The sequence below is a fragment of the Crassostrea angulata genome, chromosome 4, assembly GCF_025612915.1.
Source record: "Crassostrea angulata isolate pt1a10 chromosome 4, ASM2561291v2, whole genome shotgun sequence".
Classification (NCBI taxonomy): Eukaryota; Metazoa; Mollusca; class Bivalvia; order Ostreida; family Ostreidae; genus Magallana; species Magallana angulata.
Window position 1 is genome coordinate 45,052,806 of NC_069114.1, and position 15,197 is coordinate 45,068,002.

Sequence of the window (15,197 nt, forward strand, 5' to 3'; positions counted from 1 at the left end):
AACGGGTGTGGCCCTTAATTTTCACAACTTTGAATCCCCTTTGCCTAAGGATGATTTGTGCCAAGTTTGGTTGAAATTGGCCAAGTAGTTCTTTAGAAGATGTTGAAAATGTGAAAAGTTTACGGACAGACAGACGGACAGATGGACAGACGGACAGACGGACGGACAGACGGACGACAGACAAAATGTGATCAGAATAGCTCACTTGAGCTTTCAGCTCAGGTGAGCTAAAAAAAAGTTTACGAATTTTAAAATAATGCAGCATAATATCAGTAAAAGAGTCAAATTTTTCAAATTCCCACTTTAAAAACTTTTTAATAGACAATAAAAAATATCATTGTTCCATATGTACCTATATATAAAGACCTCTCCCAAAGTGCCCTTTCAGTAAAACAATTTTGGTATTGCTGAAATTCACAAGTCTTAAAAGTATCAACTTTTTATGTTTATGGATGTATCTCTTCAAGAAATTGATACTAGGAAGTAGTCCATACTTACCACAGCTGATTGCTGGCATAACTAAAGTTCTGACATGAAGGTTCTCAGCTTCATTCAGGATATTCACAATGGTATCATGTAAATCAGAGAGGCATTGAGTTTTGTCTGAATACCGACTCCATATGGGACCAACAGCATTTAGGATATACTTGAATTGGGTTTTCAAGTCTCCAGGCCTGGTTGCTAGAACCTGGGTGGTCTTTAAAGAGCCTTTGAGTCTGAGTTTTCTTTGACATTCTTCATCAAATTCTCTTCCAGCTGCATCACTTATTGCAAGTGCGACTCCAGCACCATGTGATAATGTTTCATTGGCTGCATTCACAAGAGCATCTGCTTTCACATACAATATAGACTCCACATAGACTTTCACATGGATATTTCCTTCTTTGAACACGAGTGAAGTATTTGATGCACTTGGCTGAGTTGGGACTACCTGTGGAAATTTCAATGTAAACATTTAAGGAATAAGGTATCATTGTTTGAGAATTATGAGGTGATAATTTTAATCAGGGTGTGATCAAATCCAATAAAGCCCAAAGGGCTTCAGTTATGACAAAGTTAACATTAACCCCATTTACGAGGGTTGTTTGGAAATTATTGAGACGTTTACTTCCTTGTGTAAAAAGATATATTTTTCAATTTCACCAGGAAATAAACCAGGATGTCTTTTAATATTGTAAAAATTTTGAAGTTGATGACATCATTTGTTCAATCCTGGTAAACAAACAAGGTTACCTACATCCATGCAAAGACCCAGCGCAAACACAAACTCATCACAACGTCACTTTTACGTTTTTCCTTGGTCCTATGTAATAAACACCTTACAAACGAAAAGAAAACACGAGCTTTTCTTCATTTTTCATATTTTCTTTTCTTTTTTTTAAAATGGCAGTAGTTAAATATATTTTCCATTCTTGATTTTTTGTGAAAAAATCAAGTTATTTCTTTCCAAAAGTTAACTTACTGTGAAACTTCTCTTACATTCATTTTGTATGTATCTTAGAATTGTTAAAATCAGTTTGTGTGAAAAAAAGTACATGTACTTGATATTTAGTCCCTTTGTGTTTACTCTAGTTAAACAACAAGAGGCCCAATGGGCCACATTGCTCACCTGAGCAACACTGGCTTCATATGGTCGTTCAAAGGATATTGTGCCATGTGGCCCCTCGGTAGATTAACCAAAAATGAATATCCGAATTTTACACTCATTTTAGCATATACTTAATCTTTGACATATTTACCTGGAATGGAATACCATTTTTACCGAAAATAATTAAGATTATATGCAATATAAATATCTAAATTTTCAGTTGGTGTTCACGATTAACTCCCAGTTCCCTTTATTTTAGCCCCCCATAACCACTTTATAGAAAGATCTAAATACATAAGAGCATAAAGGTACATTTCCCTCCACTACTTACTAGTTATTGTATTTTATTTTTTAAAATCCTATATGTGAAAGAAAAAAAGTGTACCTCAATGCACCAGAATAAATGCGCTCGATTCCTCAAATTAAAAACATTGAAAAATTTAATTGACCTTCTCCATTATAAACGAATGTCATTTACCAGGCATCAATTCATTTCGTAAGACATTTCATATCCTTACTCACTTGATTGAAGAATAAACTCAACTGGAAAAAGTTGTCACATATGTTAAAGAGCTATAATTCAAATCAATGTACTGGCAGGCATGTCGCTGAGTATTGTACCAATTTAAGGCCCATCCATTATTTTCATCTTTATTAAAAAACAACAAATGTCTACAAACAAAGATGATTTTCCGTTGCAATATTTTTTTAAGAACAGCGATAATGCTTTTATTCTCATAATAATAATGTGTCAGGACTATGGAAACTGTTTAAAAGGCATCATTATCATATACTTGTGTTCGAAAAACTATCAAAAAGATGATGGGGGAATAAGATGGTACAACTGCCCATTTGGTACAGTCATAAAATACAACTTCAAATATAACAATTTTTTCAACTAGAAAACTGACCAGTCAGGAAGGGCCCCGCTATGACAATTAATATAGAGAAGTGAAAAAAACTTTGAATTCCATCCTCTTTATATTAACAATGATGAAAAATAAATGCCTGGCATAAGATGTAAAGAACTGCAATATATAGGATCTCATTATTTGTAGTTGGATATGATTAAAGTGTTAAACTGAGGGGTAAAAATATAAGGATGCAGCTAATGGAATGAGAGTTTAATTTGATTACATTAAAAAAAAATATATGAAAATTGTTAGTAACAACTGTATTTTTAAAATTTCCAGATAATTCCTGAGTGTTCAAAAACTCTAAATAGTAACCTTGTATCTGCATAAAACAGGGATAACCTCAAGTCTTATAACAAAAACTAAATTAAATGTGTATTTAAAAAAGATTCAAACAGGTGTTTTATAAAATGCAAGCCTTCAGTGAATGCAAATACATTGTATCACCCAGGGTTGACCTCAACTTCAAAACAAACATCAGTTGTAGACAAAGGTGTTCATTAATCTTCATATGACAGATAGAGATAAGCCTCTAAATTTTCTGCAGCAGGCAAGATAATTAATCCCAGGGGGTTAATTGTTCTGCTCTCTCATCCTTTTCTTCTAAATTTACAATAAGTTTTTTTTTTTCAGAAATGACAGAATGGGGTTATTATCTGATAACCTGTTAAAATTAACAGCATTAAGGTAGTCCTATACTCGGCACTAAATGGGCTCAATCATTAAAAGCTTAGCTTTAAATGATAAATATACATTCTAGCAATACATATACAAAAGAAAATATGCATGTTTACATGCTAGTTTGTTTGTTATCACCTCTCAGACGGGTGTACCCCCTTGTGAAAATTATTGACCATTATGAAATTTGCCAGACATCCGTTTTTCCTAAAAATAATTAGCAATTTTGGGAAAATTAGAACTGAACATACAAAATAGAGTATAAAATTTATTTAAGCCATATCTCATCAATAATTTTGCGAAAATTTTTGTAAGTAAGTACGCATTATGGACCTGATGTATCAAAATAGAATACAAAAAATGCAATGCTGGTATCGCGTTTGGTAATTTTTTTTACTATTTTATGGACTCAAACTTAAATTCATGGTGTATATTCTATAGATTGACTTCTTAGAAAAAAGATTTGGTAAAATAAATTATATGTTGACGGATTACTTTTCACGCTATAAGCTCTAAACCAAGTAGACCCTGACGAAAAAATCCGTAAACATCACATTTTGCTACAGTTTTCTGCCTAAATCTGACAACAATGATAGATATCATTTAAACATTAATTAATTGACGATTGATTAAATTCGAAATAGCTTCTGTCTCTAAAATTAAACCGGTTTTATTAAAAGAAAAATGAAATTTCCGGGGGGGGGGGGGGGGCATCAAAACAAAGAAGATATAAGCATACCTGAGATCCTGGTTAATCAGAAACTTCGTTTTTCATTTTACTTTAACAGAATCGAGTTTCTCAACATTAATCATTTCTATCTCTCATAGAATACATATATTACCGTTCTAATTGCCATTGTTTACAACAGCGATGAAGAGCAAAATCAATACCGGGTATCTAAAACGCTTTGTAAAAGTCGAACCATTATTGTAAAATCCGTATTATGACGTAGTGCGATACTCGGACTACTTTAAGGCAGAAAAAAATGAAATAAATAATTAAAAAATAAAATACTGAAAAAGGATATCTTAATATATATCTTGATTTTAGAATTCAATAAAATTGTCATAAATCATTGTGTACGGTATTTTAACCAAAATAAAGTATGAATATTATATTTTAAATCAATATTTTTCAAAGAATGTACACAATACTACACATCATTCAAAATTGACCTTATCTTCAAAACAAAGTTCATTTGCAGACACAAGCAGTACAGTAATTAATCTCAATGTGACAGATAAAGATAAAGCTTAGGATTTTCTTCCTGTGGAAGGTTAATTAATCCCAAAGGACAAATATTGCACAGCCTTCCAAGTATACAATGGTAACATTCTCAGCAGTTATCTCTCTTTGCCCATTCATTCTTATGCATAGTTAAGGAATCTACCCCACCACCCCAGCTCCAAACCAGAAGACATAGTGAACCAAACTTAGCATCAAAATATGTATTTCTGCCTACTGAACTACCATACCAAATTTGAACTTGATTGGGCAACGGAAGAGTGACAGACGGACGGACAGACAGACATAGTGATTACTATAGGGCACCTGCAAATCCTTGCAGAGCCCTAATTAAATATATTTGATATGTTATAATAATACAAGTTTACAAAAGGGTAATTTCTAACTATATTAAGTTTGAAATTTTTCACAAAATGATAAAAAAAAAAAATAATCCTAAAGTTTTGGTGGTATCGAACCTACAACCTAAAAACCTATGTTCTATAAAGTTATCTTTAAAACAATTATTAGATTTAATGATATTTTAATTTTGCAGTATCTAATCATGCCTCATATGGGCATTTTGAACGCCTTACTGACACATCTTCTTTGTGTAGATTTTATCAATTCATCGTTAAAGAAGGTGCACCAGAAAGTAGTTACAGCATATCATCCTTTCGACAAGACATAATTTCTATTTATCAATCAAAATTTCAGCGTCAATCGTAGAATTATAAGCAAGATACATAACTTGGTATTTCTTATTCAAAATGAACAAAAGCATGCACATGGTCTCAGTTCTGTGAGCACAGCTCTGTATCTTGCTTATAATTCGAAACTTGACACAGCTGAATATGGTTAGTAAAGAGAAAATTGTAAACAATTAAAACAAAAGAAACATGCACTAAATTAAAAAAAAAAAAAAAAAGGACCACAATTTATTTTTCATAATATATTTATACCTTAATATTTCTAGCAGAAAAAACAATCTCCGTTTAGACTGAAAATGCAGAGCATCTTAACAAAACATGTTTCATTATAATCCACCATAACGTAGAGATCGTACCGAATTACCTATAGAATATATAGTATTAAAAATATAATAGTGCATCAGATTTTGCTCATTTTGCGCAGGTAAAGAATTAATTGTCTGATTTACCAAAGTCTGTATTTGATTCGATACGTAAAAATTCCAAGATACAGGCGATATTTTCATAAAGCATAAACAAAATTCAAAACTATGTAATACACGGTCATGAGTGAAAATGTCAACGCATTGAAAGATTTAACCTCAATTCACTTCACGAAATCGGAACAAATATATTTAGCATGTTTCAAGTATTCCTTCGTACGTAAACTGTTGCACAACAGGCAAATTTATCTTTGTAAATTTGACCCATTTGTCATGCATCAACATTCAAACATGGCTGCCTTATACAAAGAACTTTCATTTTCGATATTGAATACCGAACCCGAAGTTAAAAACTGATTGACCGCGATTATCTCTTTATTTTTATTTTCGTTAATTACTCAAATTTAAAACAGAATTCGCCATTAATTTTTGCAATTCATATTTTCCTTTCCATAAGGATTATTTACGCAAAATAACGTTCAATTTGACTCAGTATTTCTTGAGAAGAAGATTTATTAAAATACATCCCCCTTTTTTTACGGTTTCGTGGTTTTCTCCGCTTTGAATAAAGATCGGTCTTTCATTTCTGCAATTTATATTTGTCTTCCCATAAGGATGCCTTGTTTTAAATTTGGTTGAAATTGGTCCAGCGGTTTTAGAGAAGAAGTTCAAAACGTAAAAAGTTTACAGACGGACGGACAGACGGACGACGGACAAAATGTGATCAGAATAGCTCACTTGAGCTTTCAGCTCAGGTGAGCTAAAAAGGTTAATTCTAAGTCAAGCTTTAGGGTTAAAACGTAAGCTTTCTAGGAAAATCCTAAACTAAGATGTCTCAAATTATAATAATACAGAGAGACACATTTTTCCAGAAAGCTTATTATTAAAATTTTGATATTTTATGCTTATTAGGTTTCCAAAAAGATTTTTTACAAATTATCACCCATCATAATTTAATTCCATTCTTTTTCCAAATAATCACCAATTTGCAGATAGATGGACCTTATTTAAACAATTACTTGAAAACACTAATTTATAAAAGTTGGTTAAAGTGTTCAAGTCCAGTGGTTATAAATTTATAATTTTTTTCTAAATGACCAGACAGATATAGACAGATGTATGCTTGACAAAACATTTCATAAAATTATTTGATAATGAAAGATATAATGATAAATAAACTGTAAATATGTCAAATAATCGAAAAATTTGCATTTTGGGGATAAAAAATGAATATCTAAAAAATTCAGTTCAGTAAGTAACAACAAAAGCCGCTGCATGATTCAAACTTTGGATTTGAAGATTACAAGCCTGACATTCTATCCACTCGGCTATGGGGTAATTTAGATATTGCCATTGATAAAATCCTTTCAATATTAAAACAAAATGTTGTTTTGATTAAAGGTCTGCCATTTAGTGATGATGTGTTAATACACCTTAACAGTATTTGACAGCCGCAGTCTTGATTAATTCACCTACCTGTGCCTTTGTATTGAATGCTGATTTTCTGTTTCTTTGGTCTTCATCCCTGATTTCAAAATACATTGGATACATGGATTTTAAAGTCTCTGGTGTGATGGATATTATTGGATGTTTTTCGCTTATGCTAAAAGCAATCTTCATTTTATCAACCACTGTACTGTCTGTATCAACAAAGTGAACCTCTCGCAAAATCCTGCCTTTTCCAAACTGTCGTATACCAATGATGTACGCAAAGGCACACAATTCAGCTGGTACTCTAGAATTTCCTAAGCATTACATCAAAAAGATTTAAAAAGATCATCAATGATACTACCAGTACAATTATCAATTGTCATGATTTTTTTAAAAAGCAGTGACTGTTTTAACAAACAACGATCAATTCACATTTATAATGAACAAAAAACTGCATGTAATTTTTGTCATGCTTCCCTTAATGGCCATACTAGCTGTGCAAGTAAAGCACATTGTAATTTACAAGCATATTATTCAGAAGATTACATAAACATGCATTCTTCTGATTGGTTTTAAAAAGTAATTCATTGGTTTTACACAGACTTTTGAGAATTTTTTTTTGATATGGGGATCAAGACAATCTTTATTTCTGCAAGAAAGGTTGAATATATAAGTTAAAGTTTAAATCACTAAACTCTCAGAGATCAGAAATTTAGTGGTCACCTCCTGAAATAACGTTTTTTTTTATTTCTATAGTATAGAAAATTTGAAGCCGTCTTATTTATGATAAGAGCAATTGTAAACTAATCTTTATTTCTTTTCTACTAACAACTCTGAATTTCCGCTAATCATTAAATTTAGGTCAATTAGATGATTTTGGTTTTGTAAGTACATGTACTTAATAAATTAAATTTGTATCAATTGTACACTATCAATCATATTGGAATGTAGGCTGTAAATTTTTGTTCTTTGTAAATACACTTTAATTATAAAATTGCATGTTTTTTTCATAAAATATTTAAAATTACTTATCTCAAAATCATTTAAGAAAATTGAATGTTTTCTTATATATAAGCTTGCTTCTTGTTTAACAATTTAACAAAAAAATAAACAAATTTTAACATTTTTTCACATTGCTATATGTATAATTTTCTACCAAATACAATTAAGAGATTTGGTGTGATTTTTTGTTTGACCTAAGAGAAAAATCGAGTGATAATGGATTTATTTCATAATGAACACAAGATGCCTATGGGCCCATTGCTCACCTGAACAACAATTATATATAAAATATCAGAACAATGCCATATTATAGACTCTGTATAAAAAATTCCCCTGCATATTTGTATGTTTATCATCGGGCCCCTTTGTAACAGGATGATTTTACAATCATATATTGACCATTGCAATTCTCGAGAAGATCTTAAACAAGAGGCCCAGGGGCCACATTGCTCACCTGAGCAACAATTGCCTTAACTCTGATCAAATAAGCATTACAGTATCCAAATTAAAATATCTTGACAACTAAGCTTAAGCATTTTTTTTATAAATCTGTCAATTTTTATCCACATATTTTGATGGTAAATATCAAGGCCATTTTGTTTTACCTGTAAAAAGATTTTTCACTATTCTTATATTATACCCCCAGCCCCCTTTCAGGCTCCACTTTTCTCCATGAAATCATGGTTTGATCAAACTTTAATCTGAACAACCCTTGCTTTCACACAAGTTACTGCATTTTGGACTAAAAACTTACCCAAAATATTCTTAAAGATTTTCTCTACATATTCCTATGTAAAAATTCAAAAATTCATCCCCCATTGTTTTGTTGCCCAACACTACCCACAGGGACCATGATTTGAACAAACTTGAATCTACACTATCTGAGGAAGCCTCCACACAAGTTTAATATTTTTTTTGGCTAAACAGTTTATGAGAAGATCTTTAAAGATTTTTTCTATATATTCCCATATAAAACTTGATTCCCCCCCCCCCCCATTGTAGCTGCGCCCTACCCCTGGGGACCATAATTTGAACGAACTTGAATTTACATTACCTGAGGATGCCTCCACACAAGTTGATGCTTTTCTGACCAAAAAGATTTCGAGAAGATTTGTAAAAAAAATACTGATAAATTTTCATTAAAGTTAAATTTTATCCCCTATAAAGAGGGTGTGGCCCTTCATTTGAACAAATTTTAAACCCCTTCACCCAGTAGTGATTTTTTTTTGGATTTTTTTGGTGCTTGATTTTTAAATTTGCTAAATTTGGTTTGCATGCAGGGGACACATCAACGGTCCTGACTCTTGAGAATCTTTAAGCATTTAAGAACAAGAGGCCCAGGGGCCACATCGCTCACCTGAGCAACAATTGCCTTAATTCTGATCAAATTAGCATTACAGTATCAAAATATCTTGACAACTAAGTACAGTAGATCTTGCTAAAAAAATAGAAAATCTGTCAATTTTTATCCACCTCTTTTTTTGGGTAAATACCAAGCCCCTTTTGTTGTTGTACCTGTAAGAAGATTTTTCTCTATTCCAATTTACCCCCCCCCCCCCCCCCCTCCATTTCGTGGCCCCGGTTTTCTCTAGGGAATCATGGTTTCATCAAACTTAAATCTGCATAACCTGTGCTTTCACACTAAGTACTGAGTTTTGGACCGAAAACTTTCCCAGAATATTTTTAAAGATTTTTCTCTATATATTCCTATGTAAAAATTCAAACTGCCGTCACGGCCCAGCCCTATCACTAGGGACTGTGATTTTGCAAACTTGAATTTACACTATCCGAGGATGCCTCTACACAAGTTTAGGCTTTTCTGGCCAAATAGTCTTTAAAAAGAAGATATTAAAGATTTTCTCTATATATTCCTATGTAAAAATTCATCCCCCATTGTGGCCTCACCATACCCCATGACTATTATTTAAACAAACTTGAATCTTTACGATCTTGGGATGCTTCCACTTAAATTTGGGCTTTCCTGGCCTTATAGTTTTGAGAAGAAGATTTTTAAAGATTTTCTCTATATATAAAAATTTATCCCCCATTGTGGCCCCGCCCTACCCCCAGGGACCATGATTTGAACAAACTTGAATCTACATTATCTGAGGATGGTTACAATTTGAGCTTTCTTGGCCATAAAGTTTTGAAAAGAAATTTTTTTAAAGATTTTCTCTATATATTCCTATATAAAAATTTATCCCCTAATTGTGGCCCCACCCTACCCCTGGGGACCATGATTTGAACAAACTTGAATCTACACTATCTGAGGATGCTTCCACTCAAATTTAAGCTTTTCTGGCCTTATAGTTTTTGAGAAGAAGATTTTTTAAAAAAAATTCGATATATTCCTATGTTAAACATGACCCCCCTCTTGTGGCCCCACCCTACCCCCGGGGACCATAATTTGAACAAACTTGAATCTACACTACCTGAGGATGCTTCCATTTTAATTTGAGCTTTTCTGGCCTGATAGTTTTTTAGAAGAAGATTTTTAAAGATTTTGTCTATATATTTCTATGTAAAACTTGATCCCCTAATTGTGGCCCCACCCTAGCCCCAGAGACCATGATTTGAACAAACTTGAATCTACACTACCTGAGGAAGCTTCCACTTTTATTTGAGCTTTTCTGTCCTAATATTATTTTTAGAAGAAGATTTTTAAAGATTTTCTCAATATATTCCTATGTAAAACTTGATCCCCCCATTGTGGCCCCACCCTACCCCTGGGGACCATGATTTGAACAAACTTGAATCTACACTACCTGAGGAAGCTTCAACTTTGATTTGAGCTTCTCTGGCCTAATAATGTTTTAGAAGAAGATTTTTAAAGATTTTCTCTATATATTCCTATGTAAAACTTGATCCCCCCATTGAGGCCCCACCCTACCCCCGGGGACCATAATTTGAACAAACTTGAATCTATACTATCTGAGGAGGGTCCCATTTTAATTTGAGCTTTTCTGGCCTGATAGTTTTTTAGAAGAAGATTTTTAAGGATTTTGTCTATATATTTCTATGTAAAACTTGATCCCCCCATTGTGGCCCCTCCCTACCCCTGGGGACCATAATTTGAACAAACTTGAATCTACACTACCTGAGGATGCCGCCACACAAGTTTGAGCTTTTCAGGCCGAATAGTTTTTGAGAAGAAGATTTTTGAAAAATACCAACAAATTTTCAATAATTCTCAATTATCTCCCCTTTAAAGAGGGCGTGGCCCTTCATTTGAACAAACTTGAATCCCCTTCACCTAGTGGTGCTTTGTGCCAAATTTGGTTGAAATCTGCCCAGTGGTTCTTGAGAAGAAGATGAAAATGTGAAAAGTTTACAACGCCAACGCCAACGCCGACAACGACAACGACGACAGACAACGGACAAATTGTGATCAGAAAAGCTCACTTGAGCCTTTGGCTCAGGTGAGCTTATAAACAAGTTCAACTTACATATAGCACTTTATAGAATAGCCAGGGGTGGTCTCAAAATTTTCTGAAAAATCGCCCTTTTTTCACCCTTTCATGGGTCCAGCAGCATGCCATAAACTACCATTAAAAGATTGTAGCTTAATGTCTACCCATGCAAATAATCACTAATTAATGGGGGTTCAATCACCTTCTTTTCTAGTGACATTACGTGTTCTGAACTCATCCTACTTTTCAAGCACCGAAAGAGAAAATTTTGGCCAATGCTTCACAATTTCGCTAAAGCATGTCAATGAAATTGGACATGAGCTCCTCTATCCACAAAATGAATGCAATAAATATTCTAACAAATTATACCACTCAAATAACCAGCCAAACCTCAGGTTCTCCCTTTATTGCAAAATTTTGACCGGGTCTTTCTTTCGAAACTATCCCCTTCCTCCTGAGGAGCTTCCACACAAGTTACAGCTTTTCTGCCTGATCAGTTTTTGAAAGGATTCTCCATAAATTTTGATGTGAAAATTCAACCCCCCCCCCCTCCAATGTGGCCCATCATACCCCTGGGGATCATGATTTTATCAAAATTGAATCAAACTTAACAGAGGATGCTTTCACACCAGTTTTAGCTTTTCCGGCTGATCAGTTTCTGAAATGAAGATTTTTAAAGATTTTAAAGATTTTTCTCAATTTCCTTGGTAAAAAAAATTTGATCCTCCATTGTAGCCCCATTCTACCCCCAGGGACCATGATTTGAACAAACTTGAATCTACATTATCTGAGGATGGTTACATGCAATTTGAGCTTTCTTGGCCAAATAGTTTTTAAAAGAAATCTTTTTAAAGATTTTCTTTATATATTCAAGTATAAAAATTAATCCCCCAACTGTGGCCCCACCCTACCCCCAGGGATCATGATTTGAACAAACTTGAATCTACACTATCTGAGGATGCTTCCACTCAAATTCGAGCTTTCCTGGCTTAATAGTTTTTGAGAAGATTTTTAAATAATTTCTCTATATACAGCTTACTCCACTTATATTGAAATCGCTTATTTTGAAATTCCGCTTATTTTGAAATAGAAATAAATCCCCAGTGTTTGCCTCTCGTTTTCTTTGATTGATATAACGGATATAATGAAATCGGTTATTTTGAAATATCGCTTATATTGAAGCCACTGATCGATCCCCATAGGTGATAATTAGTTGTTTTTATAACGGTTATATTGAAGTACTCCCTGGCGGTTGGTGACAGTAATTATGCCAGACTGACCGGTTGATATACAAAGGTGTGAATTGATAAGTTGTGTGTTTTTATACTTCTTTTAAAAAGTAAACTTTATTCACTGTTGAATTTTTTGTTTTCACGTATATGGATGTATTGAGGCTAAACGCAATATGGAAACCCCACGGAAAAGAAAAACCTTTTCTTCAGACACTAAATACAAACTAGTTATGGCTATTGATAAAAGGACAAAGCCTAAATTCGAAATAGCTAAGGGTGTTGAGATTATCGCGAGTACACTTACGATGATATACAAGCAGCGTTTAGCAGTACTGATTTGAATCGTTTGAGTATTGTGATTTTTTCTCTAAAACGTTAAAGAATGCTATCGGAGATTATGATGATGTTTAAGATAGTAAACAAAATGAAACTTACAAAACTTACGGATATAATTTTAATCAAACTTTCAAGGACTAATATTCCATGTAATCTGTTCATTGTATAATAGATACATGATGACCAAATAATGTGTTCGGGTTTGGTTTTCTATGCTTACATCAGGATTGAACTTTCAAAAATGGCGGCTTCACGTCAGTCAATTTCGCTTATATTGAAATACGGATATATTGAAATAATTTGCATGGTCCTCTGAATTTCAATATATCCGGAGTAGGCTGTATTCCTATTTAAAACATGATCCCCCTATTGTGGCCCCACCCTACCCCCGGAGACCATGATTTGCACAAACTTGAATCTACACTACCTGAAGATGCTTCCATTTTAACTTGAGCTTTCCTGGTCTAATAGTTTTTTAAAAGAAGATTTTTAAAGATTTTCTCTATATATTCCTATGTAAAAATCTATTTACCCATTGTACCCCCACCATACCACCAGGGACTATGATTTGAACAAACTTGAATCTACACTACCTGAGGATGCTTCCTGTTTATTTTGAGCTTTTCTGGCCTTATAGTTTTTGAGAAGAAGATTTTTATTAAAGATTTTATCTATATATTCCTATGTAAAACTTGATCCCCCAATTGTGGCCCCACCCTACCCCCGGGGACCATGATGTGAACAAACTTGAATCAACACTACACGAGGATGCCCCCATTTTAATTTGAGCTTTTCTGGCCTGATAGTTTTTGAGAAGAAGATTTTTAAAGATTTTAAAAGATTTTCTCTATATATTCCTATGTAAAACTTGTGATCCCCCTCTTGTGGCCTCCCTACCCCCGGGGCCATGATTTGAACCAACTTGAATCTATACTACCTGAGGATGCCTCCCAACAAGTTTAAGCTTTTCAGGCCGAATAGTTTTTGAGAAGAAGATTTTTGAAAAATACCAACAAATTGTCAATAATTCACAATTATCTCCATTTTAAAGAGGGCATGGCCCTTCATTTGAACAAACTTGAATCCCCTTCACCTAGTGGTGCTTTGTGCCAAATTTAGTTGATATCTGTCTGGTGGTTCTTGAGAAGAAGATGAAATGTGAAAAGTTTACAACAACGACGACTACGATGACATCGACGACACAACGACAACGTCAGAAAACGGACAAATTGTGATCAGGAAAGCTCACTTGAGCCTTTGGCTCAGGTGAGCTAAAAAATTTACAAACAGACTGATGGGTGGACAGATGGACGGACGGATGGATGCCTTACAAAAAGTGATCAGAAAAGCTCACTTGAGTTTTCAGCTCAGCTGAGCTAAAAAGTGAAGGAAGGTGAAAGCTAAACTTAATTTTCAAAAATATCACACATGCTTAAACAATTCATTATCTGTGTTCAATACAGTAAAGAAACCTCACCCCACTAGAAAATCAGCATGCATACACAATTTCACAATTTTCATTTTTTGTGTCGTTGGCCATTTTGTGTAGTGCTTAATTCAGTTTGCTGGCTTAGCATCTTTATAATATATGATCTCACACTTCAAGACAGCTGTGTTGTTGATCTACCTAATGCTTATCTCTCTAGTTTTAATTTGATTTTCTAGTCAATCATTCAAATGAATACAACAGTTTACTGCAGTTGCTGGGTTATCCTTCTAATCAAAAATGCATTAAAAAGTTCATCTTACAATAAAAATCCTTGCAATAAACATATTTTCTATTTCTCGGGTATAATTTAACATGGCAGAATTGTATCAGATATTTTGATTTAAGTGAAATTTCTTGCATGTAGTTTTTCCCTCTATAAATAAGTTATACATTTATAAAAAAAAAAAATATTTAATTTTTCAGTTCTACATGATATCCGATTGGACCCAATGTATGAATTTGTTAAAATATGTTAAAATTGTGCTAAAATTTCATTTTCCCCTTATATTTTTTGTATTTCTGTCCCATATCTTGTAAAAAGACTCAAATGGTGAATTTTTAAAAATGTTGTTAAGGTAATTCATTTGTTTGTGTTATATGGAAGAACTGTGCAGTGATTCTACTTTCTAATGATCTTAAGGTAACCATAATGTAATTGTGATAGAACAGGTTGCAAGTGATTTTAATTATAGGTTGTTTGAATAAATTTATCATTGCTGTCATATGTTTCCATATCATACAGTTTTATTCAAGTTATTTA

The 15,197-nt window shown here is 33.3% G+C and overlaps 1 protein-coding gene across 1 annotated transcript in view; it reads right to left on the reverse strand.

Annotated features, from left to right (window-relative positions):
- Window positions 1-15,197, reverse strand: part of LOC128182292 (uncharacterized) — a 44,841-nt gene that overhangs the window by 18,747 nt on the left and 10,897 nt on the right. The window contains exons 4-5 of the mRNA XM_052850876.1: window positions 7,014-7,282; window positions 499-931 (exon numbers count right to left, since the gene is read on the reverse strand). Of these exons, the coding sequence (XP_052706836.1) occupies window positions 499-931; window positions 7,014-7,282 (702 nt within the window). The remainder of the gene's footprint in view (window positions 1-498; window positions 932-7,013; window positions 7,283-15,197) is intronic.